Source organism: Polypterus senegalus, chromosome 14 (assembly GCF_016835505.1).
Source record: "Polypterus senegalus isolate Bchr_013 chromosome 14, ASM1683550v1, whole genome shotgun sequence".
Classification (NCBI taxonomy): domain Eukaryota; kingdom Metazoa; phylum Chordata; class Cladistia; order Polypteriformes; family Polypteridae; genus Polypterus; species Polypterus senegalus.
Window position 1 is genome coordinate 12,451,129 of NC_053167.1, and position 22,133 is coordinate 12,473,261.

Sequence of the window (22,133 nt, forward strand, 5' to 3'; positions counted from 1 at the left end):
AGAACTTGAAAAGAAATATTTTTTCGAATGTGATCGCGCAATTCAGATCAAGTTGACGCGCACTACAGTACATCGAGCCCGCGTGCTATTGTGGTTTTGCCTGCGTGCCTCAGTAAGTTACCCTCCCCTCGTTCTAACTTTTTTACCGTTCATCTAATGAATACACTGAGTATGGCTTTACCAAAACAACCATTGATCGCAAATAAAGTATCCATTATTCATGAAGATTCAATTGATGATCTGTCTTTTAGCGTTAACCGCATATTTTTTCATGGTTTTTCTCTCAAACCAAGGGGATGCAAGGCTAAAATGAATCGAGAAGCGCGCGTACATACTTAGTGCATCCCCTCTCGGGAATCGAACCTCGGCGCTAGAGGCGAAGGCTCTACTATTGCGCCACGGCGTGTGGTTTGTCTATTTGAGCGTAGCAGTATAATTCAGTTTTTGTTCAGCACTCTTTGGAACTGTTGCTTTTTGTCTGCGCATTGCGTCAGTTCACGTGAGCCGCTGAATATGGTTTTATATGTCACTCGCTCGCTTCTAATTGTTTCGCTACCTTCTTAATTATATAATGCATGTTTTCTTCAGCGCTTTTTGTAGCTCTTCCTGGTTTTCTACGTAATGCGTGATTACATGAGAGGTGTGATGATGTCACACGAAACTCCGCCCCCCACAGTTTTCAAGCTCAACTCCATTACAGTAAATGGAGAAAAATAGCTTCTAGTTATGACCATTATGCGTAGAAATTCGAAATTAAACCTGCCCAACTTTTGTAAGGAAGCTGTAAGGAATGAGGCTGCCAAATTTCAGCCTTCTACCTACACGGGAAGTTGGAGAATTAGTGATGAGTCAGTCAGTCAGTGAGTCAGTCAGTCAGTGAGGGCTTTGCCTGTTATTAGTATAGATACTACCTTTTAGTTATTATACATCTATCCTCTAAACTGCTATTCCTTTTCAAGGCCAGGTTAAGATGGTGCCTATCTTGGCGCGTGATAGAAATGAAGCCTGGACAGGAGATCAGCACACCACAGTGCACACTCACACAGTCAACCATGGTCACTTACACAAGGCCATTGTTGAAAGGTCAATTAACGTAACATGAATGTCTTTGTGATGGGAACAGAGAACTCATAAGGAAGAAACTGGCACCAGCATTTCTCTGGTATGGTATTCATACCAAGGAGTCTGGAGGTGTACTGCAGTGTGACAATATTTCCAATTAACATTATTGATTACACTTGCTTTCTCTTCATCTTTCCTCTCCAGACGGTCTATTCTTACACAATTTCCTTCATTACACACTGATATTAAATTATGTGTCCATTTTGAAGACCCATTTATTCATTTTAAAAGCTTTATCTCTCCACATTTCTCTGCTTTCACAGCCCAAAACACCAGAGTTGAAAATGCTGCACTTCTTTGGTGGGCCCAGTGATATTTCAGTTCTGATATTAATTGTAGTTTTAGTGTTTATTTTATTTTATAAAATATATTTTTATTTTTATTTCGTTTTAGTTTTAAGTGGAGTCAACAATTTTTATTTTTATTTAGTTCTGTGTTAAAAATTTTTGTTTTTATTTTATTTAGTTCTGGCCTTTTTACATAATATTGGTACAATTTTAGCTTTGTTTTTCTTTTGTAAGACCACAAACACCAGCCTACACATATTTCAATGCAAGTTATATTTCAGTCAACAAAATACACTCGCAGTTCATAATGCCGTTAAACACAGCTTGACTATCAATAATCAAACATATTAAGTGGTCTAATGAGCATAGTCAGCAGAATCAAAGGTTTCAACCCAAGAAACCAGACTATTCAAGCACGTTGCAGTTAATATTTAAACAAGCACGCATTTCGAGAGATTTGTCTCGATGATGATGTCCGTTGCATAGGTAGCCACACAGTGAAAATATTCACTGGACAAACGTCTGTAATGCAGGTGCACAGACGAGGTCCTCAGCCACTGGCACCAGCAGAAAGTATGTGGAAGATTTCTGCTGCCAATACTGAAGTGCAGTCCTGGTGCCAAGAGAAATGCTGGACTTCCACTAAGTACTGATCCAGCTGGCCCTTCACTGAAACTCCAAAACTATTTTTCTTCTTCTTGCATGCTATATTTGCTTTTATTATCATCTGTGCTGTAATTAAAGTATTTCCACACATTACTTTCTTGCTTTCTACCCACAAACATCTGTACAAACCTCGCCATCGTCAAGCACACATGCTTACTGCTTCAACCCGATGAGTCAAATGTGCTCAACAGCTCAACAAACAAACAATGGTCTTTTACGGAAGCTGAAAACCACATAGTAAACAACTCCTCTGCATGACTGAACCGGACTGAATGAAAATGCTTTTGCTTTTTTTTTTTTTAATTTTCCTGCTGGTTTTTAAATCACAGCTTGGGTATGCTCCTATCTATTTATCTGAATTATGTGTTATATACCAGCCATCCAGAGAACTTAGATATACCAGTCTACAGTTACAGTGGTGTGAAAAACTATTTGCCCCCTTCCTGATTTCTTATTCTTTTGCATGTTTGTCACACAAAATGTTTCTGATCATCAAACACATTTAACCATTAGTCAAATATAACACAAGTAAACACAAAATGCAGTTTTTAAATGATGGTTTTATTATTTAGGGAGAAAAAAAATCCAAACCTACATGGCCCTGTGTGAAAAATTAATTGCCCCCTTGTTAAAAAAAAAAAATAATAATAATAATAACTGTGCTGTATCACACCTGAGTTCAATTTCCGTAGCCACCCCCAAGCCTGATTACTGCCACACCTGTTTCAATCAAGAAATCACTTAAATAGGAGCTGCCTGACACAGAGAAGTAGACCAAAAGCACCTCAAAAGCTCGACATCATGCCAAGATCCAAAGAAATTCAGGAACAAATGAGAACAGAAGTAATTGAGATCTATCAGTCTGGTAAAGGTTATAAAGCCATTTCTAAAGCTTTGGGACTCCAGCGAACCACAGTGAGAGCCATTATCCATAAATGGCAAAAACATGGAACAGTGGTGAACCTTCCCAGGAGTGGCCAGCCAACCAAAATTACCCCAAGAGCACAGAGACAACTCATTCAAGAGGTCACAAAAGACCCCAGGACAACGTCTAAAGAACGGCAGGCCTCAGTTGCCTCAATTAAGGTCAGTGTTCACGACTCCACCATAAGAAAGAGACTGGGCAAAAACGGCCTGCATGGCAGATTTCAAGACGCAAACCACTGTTAAGCAAAAAGAACATTAGGGCTCGTCTCAATTTTGCTAAGAAACATCTAAATGATCGCCAAGACTTTTGGGAAAATACCTTGTGGACTGATGAGACAAAAGTTGAACTTTTTGGAAGGCAAATGTCCCGTTACATCTGGCGTAAAAGGAACACAGCATTTCAGAAAAAGAACATCATACCAACAGTAAAATATGGTGGTGGTAGCGTGATGGTCTGGGGTTCTTTTGCTGCTTCAGGACCTGGAAGGCTTGCTGTGATAGATGGAACCATGAATTCTACTTTCTACCAAAAAATCCTGAAGGAGAATGTCTGGCCATCTGTTCGTCAACTCAAGGTGAAGCGATCTTGGGTGCTGCAACAGGACAATGACCCAAAACACACCAGCAAATCCACCTCTGAATGGCTGAAGAAAAACAAAATGAAGACTTTGGAGTGGCCTAGTCAAAGTCCTGACCTGAATCCAATTGAGATGCTATGGCATGATCTTAAAAAGGTGGTTCATGCTAGAAAACCCTCAAATAAAGCTGAATTACAACAATTCTGCAAAGATGAGTGGGCCAAAATTCCTCCAGAGTGCTGTAAAAGAATCTATGCAAGTTATCGCAAACGCTTGATTGCAGTTATTGTTGCTAAGGGTGGCCCAACCAGTTATTAGGTTCAGGGGGCAATTACTTTTTCACACAGGGCCATGTAGGTTTGGATTTTTTTTCTCCCTAAATAATAAAAACTGTCATTTAAAAACTGCATTTTGTGTTTACTTGTGTTATATTTGACTAATGGTTAAATGTGTTTGATGATCAGAAACATTTTGTGTGACAAACATGCAAAAGAATAAGAAATCAGAAAGGGGGCAAATAGTTTTTCACACCACTGTTTCTCTCATACTAAGGGCAAAACTAAGGGGCACAGGGCTTTTGGAGCTGCTGCACCTCATCTGTGGAATTCTTCACCTCATTACATTAAGGAGTGTCCCTCAACTGAACTTTTTAAAACAAGATTGAAGACACATTTCTGTACTCTCGCTTTCCGTGACCTTCAGTGATACTGATGTTTCCCTCCTTTTAGTCACTTGTTTGTTTTAATTTACTGCTGGTTGCTTTGTGTTCTATTGTATCTTTTTCTATCTATTTATGGTTATTGTATGTTTTAATGTAAAGCACTTTGGTTACAACATTAATGATGTTGTTTTAAGTGTGCTCTATAAATACATTGACATTAACATTGGCGAAGGCCAGTCACTGCTCACTTAATGCCAACCCTATGATAAAGCAGGGTGGTGGCAGCATCATACTAAGGGGGGTTCTTCTCAGTGACAGGGACAGGGAAACTAGTCATAATTGAGAGAAGGATGAGTGCAGTCAAATACGGAGAGGTCGTTGCTCCAGAAGCTCACACTTCGACAACGGTTCACCATCAGCATGACAATGACCTGAAGCATCCAGCTAAGATAACGCTGAACTGGCTCCAGGACAAGTCTTTGGCTTTCTTTCAGTGTCTCAGCCAATGCCCAAAAAACATCCATGGAGAGATCTAAAGATGGCAGTTTACAGATGCTTCCCATCCAATATAATGGAGCTTGAGTGGATCTACCAGGTAGAATGGGAAAAACTGGTCAAGTCCAGGTGTGCAAAGCTTGAAGAAACGTACCCACAAAGCGTTAAATCTGTAATTGCTGTCAAAGGAGCTTCTACAAAGTACTGAAGTAAAGGTCTGAAAATTTATATGAATGAAAGAGTTTTTTATTTAGTTTGCAAAGTTTTCCAAAAACCAATTTTCACGTTGTCATTATGGCGATATCAAGTGTAGATTGATGGTCAAAAGTGGCAAATTTATCCATTTAAAATGAAATCTAAATATAGTACAGTGTGCAGAATGCAAAGGGGGCCTCAAGACTTTCTGAATCCTCTCTATATCTCTTACTGCATCAGTGGTGATTTTCTACAACTAAACTCCACTCCATCCAAGTATGCCCACATAATTAAAATGCCTTCCAATATCCAGTAACATTCACTGCCTTTTTCTCCTTAGAGTTCCTTAGAGTTTGCACTTGGCATGACAGGAACCAAACATAAGACCCATGGCTGATTCCCAGTCAGAACAGTTTGACGGCCAGAAATGTGTTAATGTGTGTTGACCTAAGCTTACTTTGTTTGATTGCTTCCCAAGCAATTTCTCTTTTGTGTTCATCTGCATTTGTGTATGGCCTTCTCTTGGTGCTTCCATCACACAAGTCTCTTTGCAGTGTGCCCCTGTTATTTTGGATTCATCCACACATCATGCATGTGGCACCTGCCATGTCTAGGTGTAATAGAAGGTAACTACCATAAGGCTGCCAGGCCCAGAATAAAACACAACTTGTTATTCAGCTGGCTATTTCAGGTGTTACTTTTTCTTACTTAAACAGAGAAAAGTCAAGCAAAATGACACATTTTATTGGCTAACTAAAAAGATTACAATATGCAAGCTTTCGAGGCAACTCAGGCCTAGTTAGCCAATAAAAGGTGTCATTTTTTTTTACTTTTCTCTACATTCATAATGGCTAACACGGTACAACACCCTAGTATTACCTAAACAGGTAACTGCACTAAGACCAAGGATCCACTTACAATGGAACTCTGGGCCCAGAGAAGCATGGAGAAAACAGTTAATAAAAATATTGACACACTTCAATGAGCAATCTATTCAATAATGATCTAAAATGACTTAATGATACTAAGTACCTCAGATAAATTCAATGCATTTTTTCAGTTTTCTGTGTTATTAGATTAAATAGAAAGTGTATGCAGTTTGATTTGCTTAGATTTAGCTTGTTTGTCTTAATGGTTTCTTTAATTGTAATCATTGAATGCTGCAACATGCAGGCTGGAAGAGCAACTGAGAAGAGCTTAGCGTGAAGCGTGAGGCTATTCAGTTAGTTACTTTAGTGCAGTATAGTATGTCATAAAAACATCTGAGTTCTTTTTTTCGTACTTTTCCTCCATTAAGCCTGGAAATATAAAATACATATAAAGTGAGCAAATATTAATGAATATGGTAACCTCGTTCAAGGCCAGTGCATCTTCTGCAAATTTACCTTTATTACTGGTGCCATCGTGTACAAGGCTTAAGAGAGACTGAGATATTCCAAGCAATACACACCTCTGAAGGGAATAATGAAAAAGACTAGATTCTGTTTTAATTCAGTGTAAAACTGCCAGATCATCCAAAAGACGCATCAGATAAAATGATTTAGAAGATGCCATCCCTATTCTGCTGAAGTAATGCTTTAATTTATCAAATACATTTATCCCAACAAGACATCATAATGTTTCATTGTGCAAAAGTAATCTGTTGTGGTCCACCTCACCATAGAATAAAAAATGAAAGGGTGTTCAATGGAAGTCTGGTGTTAGATGCTTTCCCATTCAGAAGCAGTTTAGCATTTCTATTCCTTTTTTAAATAGTGTGTGTTTATTTTATTTTATAATCATTGCCATTTCATAGATTCATATTGGCTTCTTTGAGTGGTTACATGAGGATGGAATGGTGCTACAGCCTCATGGATCAAGCACTCTGAGTTTGAATGCTGGACTTAGTCTTGGTCTGTGTGGGGTCTGCATGTTTTCTTCATGTCTTTGTGGGTTTTCCTCTAGCTGTTCCATTTTATTGTCCCACATCCCCAAACATATTTGTGGATTATGGACTGGTGATGAAATTGACCCCTGGGTGAATGTGGGTGTATTTCTGTGTGCTCTGCCATGAACTGCCACACCTAGTGTTACCAGGATTGACTCTGGCCTGTCAGGTTTGAAACTATGCATGTATGTAATTCTATTTTGTCTGTTTTCTCTTTCTTCATCATGCAAAGCACCTTGAGCTACATTATTTGTATGAAAATGTGCTATATAAATAAATGTTGTTGTTGTCTATAATATCACATTTATTTGTAGTTATGTACTAATACAGTTCAGCATTTTAACTCTAATACTTGTATCATCAAGGCTATGCTATGTATACCGTTTCCCTACTGGTTATTAATTTCAGCCTCATTAACTTTTTGCTTACAGACTCCATACTCATTTACAGAATATTCCATTCAAAAATGGCATTTTGTTTAAATGTTTTTTACCCAATGTGCTTTATTAAAAATTCATAATATCATGTTTTCATGCAGGATAGACAGAAAATAGTTTATCACAGTGACTAGTTCTGTCAAACAACAAACAATGTGTAAACATCCATGGGAAAAAAGAATACAAATTCTCACATAACTCATGTCACATAATCCACATGTCTGTTATCTATTCACATGGTCGAAACTTGTATGCATTTTTTGCTAAAATATTATAAATAGTTATTGTATTTCTGGCAAACTCAGCTTTGAATATCAAGAGAAATTTTAAATTGAAGATTCACCTCTCCCCCTCAACTATTGGTCAAGAGTCCTGTCATCATTAAATGCATGAGATCTTGAATTAGAAGAGGAGGTAGGCTCACATTTCCTGGTCAACAATGAAAATACCAGAAGTGTTAAAGATATTTTAGTAAAATAAAAAAAATGCACACATTTTGACCATCCGAATGAATAATGGACTTGTCGATTATGCAGTATGAGTTATGTGAGAATTTTTCACTTTTTATCCCAATGGATGTTTTTGTATTGCTTGTCAATGGACAGAACTAGTCACCATTACAATCTATCCCTTGATAAACTATTTTCTGTCTATTCTGCATGAAAATACATTAAGAACTTCTTTTGGCCATCACTGCAAAGCACATGAGGTAAATAAAATTTGAAAAAATCATTGTTTTTGTGTAGAATATATGAAACAGCAGGTCCACGGCTCAGAATAAAATCCCAGTTTTTAAATAAATAATTCCCACACTTGCAGCTAACAGAGGGGGCGTGGCCTGGTAGTGTAGCTGGAGCGGTTCTCGGACGTGACGTGCTGCGGGCATTTCCTCACTAATGTGCACAGGTGAGGAATCGTCCACATCCATAATTGACGCCGGAAACTGCTAATCACCACACCTGAGCCAAGTCCTCAGGAAAAATAGGAGACACGCAAGGCGGAAGAGAAAAGACAGAAGATGAAAAGAAAGGAAGAGGCAGAGCGCGAGAGAGCAGCATTGAGGGAAAGAAAGTGGATGAGCTAGCCAGCCAGGAGAGAAAGAGAAAGGTCAGCGCAGTCGGGGTCCCGGATGGAGTGAGTGATCGGCGCTCATGGGACATAATTGTACCCATTGAGTTAATACAAGAGATGGTACGATTGGGGAAAAGTCCACCCTAGGGATCCAAGGGACGACTTCAAGTGCGAAAAGGAAGAAGGGAGGACAAGCGATCCCAGGTGGTCTAGTAGACGCTTGTGGAGGCAGCCGGGACAGGGGTCTGTAATATGAGGACCACAGTGGCTGAAGTCTATCCCGCTGAGCATACCTTGAAAGAGCTGGAGAGACTGGGAAGGAGCAGAGCTTGGCTTGTGGGACCCCAATATCGTCATCAGGATTTTAGTCTCTTTTAGTCTTGTTGTCCACTGTAATTATGTTGTTGGACTTAAGTGCAGCATTTGACACCATTGACCATTCTATTTTACTGCACAGGCTAGAAAACGATGTTGGGCTTACAGGCCCCGTGCTCGCTTGGTTCAGTTCTTATTTATCAAATCGATTCCAGTATGTACAGAAATGTGCTTACAGTACTCCATCATTATACACAGAAGTTCAATATGGTGTCCCACAAGGCTCAGTACTGGGACCTTTACTGTTTTCACTTTACATGCTTCCACTGGGATCTCTCATTAGGAAACATAATGTTAATTTTCACTCGTATGCAGATGACACCCAGTTATACCTTTCATTTAAATCAAATGAAGTTTCTCCGATGTTGTCTTTAATTAGTTGTGTTAGTGAATTAAAGGAATGGATGAATGAGAACTACTTGCCTTTAAATACAGATAAAACAGAGATGTTAATTGTTGGAGGAAATGACGCTGATCACAGCAATATTTTGTCGTCATTTTACTCAGTTGGAATCCCAATTAATTTTACTGAATCAGCCCGCAATCTAGGAGTTATCTTTGACTCTAGCATGTCATTTAAAGCGCATATTACAAAGTCGTCCAAAACATGTTTTTCCATCTTAAAATGTTAGGAAATTAAGGCGCTTTCTAAATAAACAGGATTGCGAGAAATTAATTCATCCATTTATCTCTAGTAGGATTGACTACTGCAATGCGGTGTTCACTGGCTGTTCAAACTGTCCTTTATACAGCCTCCAGTTAATCCAAAATGCGGCTGCAAGAATTATTACAAGAACAAGAAAATATGAACACATAACTCCAGTTCTTAAATCTTTACACTGGCTCCCAGTTAAGTTTAGGGCAGATTTCAAAATCCTCCTTTTAACATATAAAGCATTAAATGGCCAAGGTCCGGCTTACTTGTCTGAACTTATCATGACTTACAAACCTGAGCACATTAAGATCTCAAGATGCTGGTCTGCTTAGGATTCCAAGGATTAATAAAATAACAGTGGGAGGTCGAGCTTTTAGTTACAGGGCCCCTAAACTGTGGAATGGTCTTCCTGCTTCCATAAGAGATGCCCCTTCAGTCTCAGCCTTTAAATCCCGGCTGAAGACTCACTACTTCAGTTTAGCTTATCCTGACTAGAGCTGCTGATTAACTGTACAGACTGCATCTCTGTTGTTAGTCATTAGCACTATAACATAAGTAACATGATAATTATATTTGAATACTAACCCTCACCTATTCTGTTTCTTTTCTCGGTACCCAAATGTGGCAATTGGTGTCACGGCCCACCTGCCAAGTTGTTTGCCTGCCTATAGTAAAGTCATCCCTGGGGGGCTGTCAAAAGGCAGGGCCTGTTAAAGTCCATTGCGGCACTTCCTGTGTGATTCTGGGCTATACAAAAATAAACTGTATTGTATTGTATTGTATTGTTTTAAACTTCTGGGATTTTTACCTGTTTTTATGGATTATTTATTTATTATGAATGTTTTGTATGAACTGCACCATTTATTTTGAACTCTGTTGTTGATTTCACTGTTTTTAAATAAAACCACTTTGACACCTTTATGCACCATTCCCTTGCTTCATTGTGTCCTCACTGATCAGCTCATCCGGTTATATTCCTTTAAAGACTGTTTCGTAAATTAAGTGAATTGCTCAACCCTGCCCATTATCTTCTCTCCCAGTTCTCTAAATCAAACAGTCCACAAATAACTTGTGTACCCAATTGTCCACACATGGCTATCCTGAGGGGAACAGCAGCCACTTACCAGCTCGGCCAGAACGGGTAGAAATATTATGATGGTGGCCGTATTACTGGCAAACTCTGTGAAGGAGGCGATGACCAAAGTGATGAGCAAGACTGCCACTCCTGGCGGCACACTTTCTAGTGGTTGAAGACGGCTGCCAATCCACAAGGATAAGCCAGATTCCTTTAAAAAACAAGAAAAAATTGTCAGAAAAGACAGACTAGCTTCAATTCTATGTGAATTTAATGTGGAAAGGAGGATTCAGAGTCTTGGCTGTCATGTCTACTAAAATGAATTAAGCATCTACTATATTTAATGCCTTCACAGTTCAGAAAAGATTCCTAGCCTCCAGGGACACTAGAGCAGACTTTACCAAGTGTAGATGATGACAAATAGATGGCAAAACAAGAAAACAGGAATCTAGTCTCCATTCTGTGGGCGTTTGACCATTTTAAGTCTTCAAGAGCACAAATGATTCATTCACCTTGGAGGATTTTCATTAAATAATTGTGTAGCAATCTCTGGATGTGCATTGTATGTTTGTCAGTATTTGTCTAAATTAATAAGAAAAATAGCCCATGAACCTTAGTGACTATTATCAAGGGGGTACTTTTTCCTTTACATAAATTTACAAAAAGATAAACATTTGGTGCTTCAGCACCTCCTTAAGTAAAAAAGGGATTTGAAATCTACAACCTCACAAACATGCATGCATTATGGATTTATTGCTTTGTTATTTCAGTAGGCAGGCTTTCACTCAGGTTTGGTATGAGAGCCTAATTTAAAAATTGTGATTCACGTGTGCTTTGGAGAATGACAAGGTGAAGTCAGACTGTGTGGGTTGCATTGAATTTGAGCTGTCATTTAAAGGAGGCAGAGGGGAATAAAAGTACTGTACTTCAGCCCCCTTAATTAGAAGGCAGTCCCTTTCATGGTTGACTTCTCCATGTTGACTTTTCTAAGTCAGTATTATTTTTTTTATAAATGTCAGATTGCCTAATGTTCTGCTATCTAGCTGCTGAGTTTAAGTTCCAGTTCAATATTCTCTGTGTCAGCAGCAAGGAGCAAAACAGAAATAAAACAACTCAATAGACACAGGAACACAGAGGCTGAATATCTTACATGCCATTTCATTTAAAAAATAGCACCTGAAAACTGAACTACTAAGCAGGTAAGCACGACTGCTTTTTGTTTATAATGCTGAACATTAGAAATCTGACAAATAAGAGGAGACTGTTCAGTTCATCTCATTTTTTGGTATGCTAGTAGCAACAAACTGTTTAAAAAAAGTTTCACTTCAACTACAAGAAACGGTTCTTTGTTTCTTTCATTATTTTGAATGCATCTCCCCTCATCTGCATCAATGTCTTTGAAAATCCTGGATACCTCAGGACATTCCTGTTTTCATGACATGACAAAATTCTCACTCAGGTAACTCATGCATTTGTTAAGTTATGCACTAGCTGTACACCATTACACTAAATGTAATCATCAGAACATTAATTTTATTTAAAACAGATAAAATCCGACCAATCAGATAGCCTGTGTTTGTGATGCTCAAACCTATGGCATTGGGCACATCGGCAGAACAGCTGAGTTTAGATGTGTGTGTGTGTGTGTGTGTGTGTGTGCACTGTGTTATGAAGTGAAAAAAGTAGTCACCAAGCAGTTAAGGCCCACGCCTCCTGTATAAAATTAGGCCTTTTGACAGAAAGTAACTATGCATCTTTCAGTGATGCGGTCAAGATTACGTCTGGCTTGTTATGATGTTGAGCTTTTGACGACACCACTCTATTAATAAGGCCTAAATCATTTCAGAAACTCTTGTGGCCATGCAGAACTCTCATTGTCTGCTGTGTTGCTATAGATGTGTGCAGTGTTAACACAGGGAAAACATACGGGTGTGTGTGTGTGTTTGTTATACTGGCATAACATTAATGAAGTTGAAAATATGAAGTTATATACGAGTATTAATGTTAAGTATGGTTCATATAGATAGATAGATAGATAGATAGATAGATAGATAGATAGATAGATAGATAGATAGATAGATAGATAGATAGATAGATAGATAGATAGATAGATAGATAGATAGATAGATAGATAGATAGATAGATAGATATCCACAATGGGAGTTTTTAAAAAATTCCTGAGGTTTCAACATATATATATATAAATACAGTGAGAAAAGAACAGCCATCCCAAGAGAGGCCCAAGAGGAACAAAGGATGAATTGACCAACTGAATGAAAAGAGAACTTTGTGACCAGCCAGTATAAAATAATGGAAGAACTAACAGAAGCCGGAACTTGGGAGTGATTCAATTTCCCATGCTGGGAACTGTAGTCCCCTAGACTGGCCCAGTTGGGTTCCAGGGGTGCCAACAGGAGGTGCTGCAGGAACGTTTTCTCCCTACTTTTGAGAGGTTTCTGCCTGACTTGAGATTATTTCCTATGAACAATGCCCAGGTACAGGAAGTACTTCTGGGTCTTGTATAAAAGAAGTAGCTTTGTCTCACTCAGATGGAGTCGGATTTGGGAGAGGAGAAAAGAGAAATAATTACACTGTTGTGCTGTGTTAATAGAGAGAAACCTGTTAGAAGTATTCTGTTCAATACATATTCATTTTTTAAACCCTGGACTCTATGTGTGAGGTTGTGTTTGGGGTTTCGGGTGCTACAATGCCTTCTAGTGGTCACAGCTCTTGTAGATTAGCTTTGCGGTTATGGCCAAATACACCCGGTTTAGTTAACTACTACTACTGGCCTTCCAGCCTTTTGGGAGGACCATTGCATCACTTCATGAGACAGCAAACTAGGTATAAAAAGGGTAGCTATTGTCAACTTAGCAAACATGCACCTGGTTAACAGGCACAATCAGATTACAAGGAGAGAGAGAGAACTTGGATTTGTGAAGAATAACAATGGAGGTAGTTCCCATGTGGCTCCTAGTCAAGTATTTGTTCTTCTCTTTTCTGCTTGTATACTCCCATTGTGACAGAATATGCAGTGAGCTACACACCAAAGAGAACAAAGCAGATTTTGCCAGGCTTAACTGCTGTTGAAGTAATTCTCTATTATATTTGGCTAAAGGGAACACTGCTTGTACTAAATTGTAATATAAACTGGGTTAAATGTTTTGAGGGGGCAGTTGCCTTGCACATTCCAAAGACATGCTGCTAGGTTAGTTGGCAGTGCTAAACTGGAGTGCCATGAATGAGTATGGTTGTATGCATCTCCTTTCCATTGTTAACCCCACCACACCAAACACAGCTCTGCTACAAAAGATACAGGTTCAGAGAATGGAAGGATAAGTCAATTTATATAAACAAATGAAACATTGCAAATAATGTTATCAATAACAATTAATTGCCAAAGGGCAATCAAAATTCAAGAAATCCTTAAAAATCTAAATACTTCTGCCCATCAGCACAGTGGGACACAGATACCACTGCTTTCTCACAGTAAGGAGACAAGGGTTCGCGTTTTAGGTCCTCCCTGCATGGGGTTTACATGTTCTCTCTGTGTCTGTGTGAGTTTCTTCTGGATGCTCCAGTTTCCTCCCACTGTCCAAAAAGACGACACGCCAAAGAGTGTCCCGAAGTGCGACCGCTGTGTCTGGGGAAGACAGCCTATCAGTTGCCGGGGCAACCGCAGGCTTCTACCGCTGTAATGGCTCGCAGCGAAAGCAAATCCGAGGCAACCGCAGTCACACTTTAAGTGCTGTCATCGATGCGCGGAACATTATCATTGCAGGGTACTTGGCCACAACCCTGCCTGATTGCTATGTCTGTATACAGGAGAGTAGCAGATCCCGCTACAATAAATAACTGTGCTGTTCCTGTTTCAATTTGAATAAAGCTGGTTTTGCTAAAGTACTGAGACTCACCCTCATCTTTTTGGGTGCAAGACAGGGACTCACACATCACACTATGTGAAATGGTGATGCTGAATTGACCCTGGTATGTCTTTGGTGTGTAGGTGTGTGTGTGTGTTTGCCCTGCAAACCCTATCCAATGTTCGTTTCTGCCTTGCGCCCTGTGCTAGTTGCAGCAGGGTCAGGCCCCCCTTGCAACACTGCCCTGGATTAAATCAGTCAGAAAATGACATGCCATGACTTCTGCCTATTATCAAAAATTAAATTCTGATCAAAATAGCGATATCTACCTCGCATCCTTTTGCCATAGCAAATCCTCCTCCCAGAAGAATAATGATGTTCCAGGGAACAGTTTCTTGTGCCTTCTTCCAAGATAAAAGTGGTTTTGTTGCAAAATTTGGAGCTGTAAATAATAAAATGAGCAAAAGTTATGCACTGGTATTTACACCAACAACAAAACAAGGTGGAATGATAGAGTAGTGGATGCTGATGCTGCTGCTTTTACAGTTCAAGCTAACTGGATTCCAGTTCTAGCCCATTCACTGCCCGAGTGGAGTTTGCATGTTTTGCCCACATCTATGAGTTTTCTCCACTTGCTTCCACATAAATATCTAGACTTGGTGAGAAAACAAGATTAACTGGCATTTCTGAATAGGTCTGGTGTAAGCAAATGTGTGAGTTTAATGTTTACAGAGAAGAGCAAGCGCCCTTTATCTACCATTGATGCAAACCGTGGATCTTGTTGAAAGCAGACAGCAAGTACAAAAGGGCAAACAGTCAACATGTCCCGTGCTAATCCAGCTGTGAGGTAGGTTTCCTTAAGGCACACACCTGGCTGATATTACAGATCCAGTTTTATCACTTTGGCTGTCCACACTCCCATTTTCCCATTCCCACTAAATTCTGGACAGGCTGTTGTGCTACCTTTGTGAGTATATTTGTCTATGTATTTAGAAATTTGCTTTCTTAAAATCACACTTTTTAAATTGTAGAACTGATCAGGGAATGTCGCAACACTTGGATTGTTAATATTTTAAGAAATTACTTTTATAGCTTTTGGATTTCCTATACTGCATGTACAAACTCAAACTCAAGTCACCTCTTTATAACAGTTGTGTTTGTACCATTCCTATTTTACTTTATTGCCATTCACAATTCTCCTCCATGTTCCTCATCTGATGCATTGGCATTTTCTTCTTTCTGATTCCATTACCCTCCCAATATCTGTATTTACCCTGTGTCATTTGGTTGTTCCTTTTCAATATTCAGTCCTTATATCTCCTTCTGTGAATACCTACCAATACCCATGTGACCCCAGTCTTATATGTCAGCACTTTGGTGATCTAGTTTTTTTTTTTCTTTCTGTATTTCACAAATTATTTGTATTACGTTTTAACCAGGGCGTTAACCCTGACTTAAATGCAGTTTCATTTGTGTTGAATTTAAATATCTCTACTGTGCATATTATGTGTTTTTTTTTTTCATTTTTGAGTAATGTATTTGTTTATTAGTTACTTTTGCATGTTTTTGTTCAGATTTGTATGAATGTATTTAGTTATGTGCCCTGTCCCCTTAAGACACTGATTTAGGGGATAGGGCCACCATGATTTACAACTAGTGGACCATCCTCTGCTTTTACATTTTGGATTTTGATTCTTGCTTAGTGTGTGTGTGTGTGTGAATTTTGAGATTTGATTTGTCGACTGGACTTTGTTGTTACAGTATAATCCCTCTGAACCGGCCACCTAGGGACGGGACCCATGGCCGGTTGCCGTTTTTGCCAGTTAATCCGACACATACCTATTTTCATGTAGAAAAATATTTCTAAGGTATGTACTATACCTTTTCGACGTTCCGGAAGAAACCACATCCACAAGGGTTCATTCATGATTTTGCACATGAGTTTTTTTCTCGTACAATGACTAGACAGTGTGGTGTAGCAGGTCCACAGCTCAAGTCAAAAACGGCATTTTTTAAATAAATAATCACCGCACTCGCGGCTTAGCGAGTATGTGTGGCCGATCGTAGCTTAAGTGCACAGGTGAGGAGTCATCCGCATCCACAATTGTTCCCGGGAACTGCTAATTGCCACATCTGATCCACATCCCCATGATAAATAGAAGCGCAAGGCGGCTAGGAGGAGAACAGGAAAGAACGGGAGGTTAATGGAGAAGGAAGCAGATAGAGGAACGCTGGTGCACGAGAGCGAGCAAGCGAGAGAGAGAGCAGATTCGATGGAGCAAAGGCAGGCAGCTGGGAGGTGAACACCTGCAGATGAGTGTTTGGCCGACACTCGGTGGGGCTGAAGAAAGCGGTCGCTCCAGCTGAATGATCACGGAACCGGAAGTGACTGGTATTGAAGACAACTGGCCATCAAAAGGTAGCGGCAGTCGTGGAGGCTTTGGGCTGGTTTAGCCCCAGCGTGAGCACCCTGGCCGCTGAGGAAAGTACCCAAGTCTCTGTCTGGTTGGAGCCCGACATAGCCAGGGATTGAAGGGCTACCGGACCAGTGTGGAAAGCAGCTGCAGCTGCAGGTAGGGCGACCTCCCTGTTGCGAAGCCCGGTGGGAGAAGCAGGGGAGTCACCAGATAGAAAGAAGGCACCATGGAAAATTCATAAAGAAATATGTAAACGGAAATCACTCTGAGCATAAGTGTAAGAGAGGGCGTAAGAGCCCTCTCACCTTCCAAGAAAGAAGGAAGTGCATACATATAATACAAAGAAGAACTCAGGATTAAAATAAATAATTATTTTATTTTAACAGGCCAGTTAATGCGAGGCCAGTTAAGAGGGATTGTACTGTAGTTTCATCTTATTTTTTTGCTCTTGTTCCTTTTAGATAAGTAAATTTTATTTACAGAGAGCTAAAAGCTTTTTTTTTTACAGTTTTTCCTTCTCTTTGTTAATTTTTGCTTCAGAAGATTATTAAGGATTGTTTTTTATTGGCTCTCCCCTTTTGTGCCAGCGTAAGCTAAATCCTATGTAATGTTAATGGGAGAAGCCATTTGGAACAGTAGGCCTCAAGCCTAGGCCTAGAGTTTGGAAGGTTTCATATCATTTTGGTGTTTTTGGCAGGATTTTACAAGCAATTTGTCTATAAATAATACAATCCTTAATGCCCAATCCAATTTAATTTTCATATCTCATACTGAAATAATTACTCCTTGTACCATGTAATTTCATCTCTGCTCAACAGTTTTCATTCAGACACTGTATGCTTCAAATCTGTGTTATCATCTTTGTACCTCAATATTTGCACTAATTTTGTTTAATATCAATTTTCTGGGTTTACTCAGATTTACTGGTTACCTACAAAATCCTTTATTGTCTATTCTCTGTGATTTTGAACATCACAGGCAAGTTGACAGTAGAGGCCGTAGGATTCTCAGTTAACCTAAAAAATGGACCTTAGGCCAACAGGAGAAAAAGAGTACAGATTAGAGGAGGATACTCTATGTGGAGTGATGCCATCAGTGGAGTCCCTCAGGGGTCATTCCTAGGACCATTACGTTTTCTGATTTTATAATAATGACATCGATTCCATTTTAGTTAGTAGACACTAATGAGGAGGCAAAATTAATTCAAAAAGATCTGGACAACCTTCAGAACTGAACGAACACCTGGAAAGTGCAGTTTAATGTAGAAAAGTGCAAAGTGCTACAGGAGCATCAATTATACATTGTGCTAAGCAGCCCAGACACAGACAGGCAGACATCGTTTGTCACCCAACACATGTTTACTTACAAGAATATATACAAGTATGACACACACAACCCAGTGCCACAGCACCAATCACCCCAAAGTCCTGGCCCTTTCACAATGCCTTTTGTCTTTGTCTCTGACCGCCTCCATCCCTCTCTTCCGAGCTCCGTCCTCTTCCACCCGACTCCAGCCATCGAATGTAGGGAGGCAGCCCCTTTTATAGTCACCCGGATGTGCTCCAGGTGCCTCCCGACAATCTTCTGCCACCACTCCCCAGCATGGCGGAAGTGCTGGCTGAGCACCCGGAAGCACTCTGGGTGTCCCCAATCCTCTTCCCCCCAGCATTTCTGGGTGTGGCAGAAGTGCTGAGGTCCAGGGCTTTAAAGGCATTGGGGTGCCCCATGGCGGTGGCCACGGGCCCCTATAGGGCTGAGCTTCAAAGCTCTGTACCTGTGGTCCCCATAGCCACCAGGACAGTTGCCCTCACGTGGTCTGGGGGAGGTGTAAGCCCTCCTCCGGTCCTCCTGGGTGTCCTGGCTGGGTACTACCCCCTGCCACCTGTGACAACATACACAATGGGAGACACTATCCTAAAACAGATATCCTCTAAAAATAACTTGGGTTTAAATTGATATCTTTTTATTGCCCAAGCAATGTTCAGAAGTAATTAGAAAGGCAGATAAATAAAATGTTAGCGGTGGCATGGTGGCACAGTGGGTAGCGCTGCTCCCTCGCAGTTAGGAGACCCAGGTTTGCTTCCTGGGTCCTCCCTGCGTGGAGTTTGCAAGTTCTCCCTGTGTCTGCCTGGGTTTCCTCTGGGTGCTCCAATTTCCTCCCGCAGTCCAAAGACATGCAGGCTAGGTGCATTGGTGATTCTAAATTCTCGTGTGTGTGTGTGTGTGTGTGTGTGTGTGTGCCCTGCCCAGGATTTGTTTCCTGCCTTGCGCCCTGTGTTGGCTGGGATTGGCTCCAGCAAACCCCCGTGACCCTGTCGTTAGGATATTGCGGGTTGGATAATGGATGGATGGATGGATAAAATGTTAAGTTACAGTGCATCTGGAAAGTATTCACAGCGCATCACTTTTTCCACATTTTATGTTACAGCCTTATTCTAAAATGGATTAAATTCATTTTTTTTCCTCAGAATTCTACACACAACACCCCATAATGACAATGTGAAAAAAGCTTACTTGAGCTTTTTGCACACTTATTAAAAATAAAAAAACTGAGAAATCACATGTACATAAGTATTCACAGCCTTTGCTCAATACTTTGCCGATGCACCTTTGGCAGCAATTACAGCCTCAAGTCTTTTTGAATATGATGCCACAAGCTTGGCACACCTATTCTTGGCCAGTTTTGCCCATTCCTCTTTGCAGCACCTCTCAAGCTCCATCAGGTTGGATGGGAAGCGTCGGTGCACAGTCATTTTAAGATCTCTCCAGAGATGTTCAGTCGGACTCAAGTCTGGGCTCTGGCTGGGCCACTCAAGGACATTCACAGAGTTGTCCTGAAGCCACTCCGTTGATATCTTAGCTGTGTGCTTAGGGTCGTTGTCCTGCTGAAAGAAGAACCGCCGTCCCAGTCTTAGGTCAAGAGCACTCTGGAGCTGGTTTTCATCCAGGATATCTCTGTACATTGCTGCAGTCATCTTTCCCTTTATCCTGACTAGTCTCCCAGTTCCTCCTGCTGAAAAACATCCCCACAGCATGATGCTGCCACCACCATGCTTTACTGTAGGGATGGTATTGGCCTGGTGATGAACGGTGCCTGGTTTCCTCCAAACGTGACGCCTGGCATTCACACCAAAGAGTTCAATCTTTGTCTCATCAGACCAGAGAAGTTTGGTTCTCATGGTCTGAGAGTCCTTCTGGTGCCTTTTGGCAAACTCCAGGCGGGCTGCCATGTGCCTGTTACAAAGGAGTGGCTTCCGAGTGTCCACTCTACCATACAGGCCTGATTGGTGGATTGCTGCAGAGATGGTTGTCCTTCTGGAAGGTACTCCTCTCTCCACAGAGGACCTCTGGAGTTTTGACAGAGTGACCATCGGGTTCTTGGTCACCTTACTGACTAAGGCGCTTCTCCCCCAATCGCTCAGTTTAGATGACCGGCCAGCTCTAGGAAGAGTCCTGGTGGTTCTGAACTTCTTCCACTTACGGATGATGGAGGCCACTGTGCTCATTGGGATCTTAAAAGCAGCAAAATTTTTCCTGTAACCTTTCCCAGATTTGTGCCTTGAGACAATCCTGTCTCGGAGGTCTACAGACAATTCTTTTGACTTCATGCTTGGTTTGTGCTCTGACATGAACTGTCAACTGTGGGACCTTATATAGACAGGTGTGTGCCTTTCCAAATCATGTCCAATCAAATGAATTTACCACAGGTGGACTCAAATTAAGCTGTAGAAACATCTCAAGGATGATCAGGGGAAACAGGATGCACCTGAGCTCAATTTTGAACTTCATGGCAAAGGCTGTGAATACTTATGTACATGTGATTTCTCAATTTTTTTATTTTTCATAAATTTGCAAAAATCTCAAGTACACTTTTCACGTTGTCGTTATGGAGTGTTGTGTGTAGAAAAAGTGATGCGCTGATCCGCACTTTCCGGATGCACTGTACATCGTAAAAACTGGTGAATGTAATTTGAGGGATGTTATACTAGACTATGTAATGCAGTAGTGAGACCATATCTGTAGTATTGTGTGCAGCTCTGCACACAACGTTACAAATAAGACACAGCAGCACTTTAAGCTGTGTGAAGGAGAACGACCTTCTTCAAAGGCAAGTAGATTGAGCAGAATTCTTTGAGTTTAAAGGTAAAGCATACTCTTTTTGGTAAAAGGTTTGGTAATAGCACATAAGACTGAAGCCGGGAAGCACTTCTTTATGCAAAGAGTTACGGGAAGCTGGAACAAACTACCAAGCCATGGAGTTGAAGCAGAAACCTTGACAACATTTAAGGAGTATCTGGATGAGATATTAGGAGAGCACAGCTATTAGCTGAACAAACAAGCTTGATGGACTGAATGGTCTCCCTTCTTTTGTCCAATTTCTTATGTTATTATGTTCTGTAAAGTTTACCACTGAAGCACAGAATTCACTTGTAATGAACATCTAATTACTGAATAGCAAGGTCAACAGATTGCTCTCTAAAAGTCTCCCTTGGCAGGGCTATTGGAGCAGTTTAAATTTATCGGGAGTTAAAAAAAAAGGCAAACTCAAGTTCTTTGTAATCTCACAAAGGTTGCCATATATCTAAACAGCTCATTATGAAGAGGTAAACATAAATGGACAACTGTTCTTTAAATGCTAAAATGGATATTTTTCAAAATAAACAACAAATCAGCCAATTATAAGACAATTAAAACCACGTAAAGACTCTTACATTGTTTACCTCTAGAAAGCACATACCAAACAGCCCTATCTTTTCTGATGTATGTTAGCTCAGTAGCCATGCAGTGGAGTCTTGTAATTCTACACTTCCTCAAATATAAAATCCCTTAGGCAGGTAAACAATTAATTAGGCATTTAAGTCGGTCTTGAAGCCACACTGCTTTGTCATTAAAATGTCTTCTGTTAAACCACATGGGGCCTGACAGCAGCAAACCTTAAACCAGACACTAATCAGATCTTATTTCCTTAACCTGCAACTTCTGATTATTCCATTTCCAATATTATTAGAGCACCCGCATCAAAGGCATACCTCACCAATTTTCTGTATTTTCAGAAGAATGTGACCAATTACTTTTAACTACAAACATAATATTTAAGGCAGACAATGAGGCTTAGTCTACTTTGTTAGTAATATAAATAGCACTGCTACACTCAGAATCTCATGCTTCAAAGGTAATAGAGCAACACTGAGATAAGCAAAGCTTCTGCTCCCGATATTCTTTTGCACCCGAGTTTTAATACACTGGCAAAAACTGTGTGTGCGAGCACTGTAATGAAGAGGGTTGCCTTATGAAGAAAGGGAACTGCAAAACTAAGCAAAAAGCACTTCAGAATTCAGGGAGGAGCAGCTGAGTGAGAGAAAGAGGATCCTGTGTTATGTA

At 40.4% G+C, this 22,133-nt stretch overlaps 1 protein-coding gene across 1 annotated transcript in view; it reads right to left on the reverse strand.

The window, feature by feature from the left end:
* The window catches only part of slc13a3 (solute carrier family 13 member 3), a 128,540-nt gene that overhangs the window by 12,983 nt on the left and 93,424 nt on the right, over positions 1 to 22,133 (reverse strand). Inside the window, exons 10-11 of the mRNA XM_039734979.1 lie at positions 14,664 to 14,776; positions 10,521 to 10,682 (exon numbers count right to left, since the gene is read on the reverse strand). Of these exons, the coding sequence (XP_039590913.1) occupies positions 10,521 to 10,682; positions 14,664 to 14,776 (275 nt within the window). The remainder of the gene's footprint in view (positions 1 to 10,520; positions 10,683 to 14,663; positions 14,777 to 22,133) is intronic.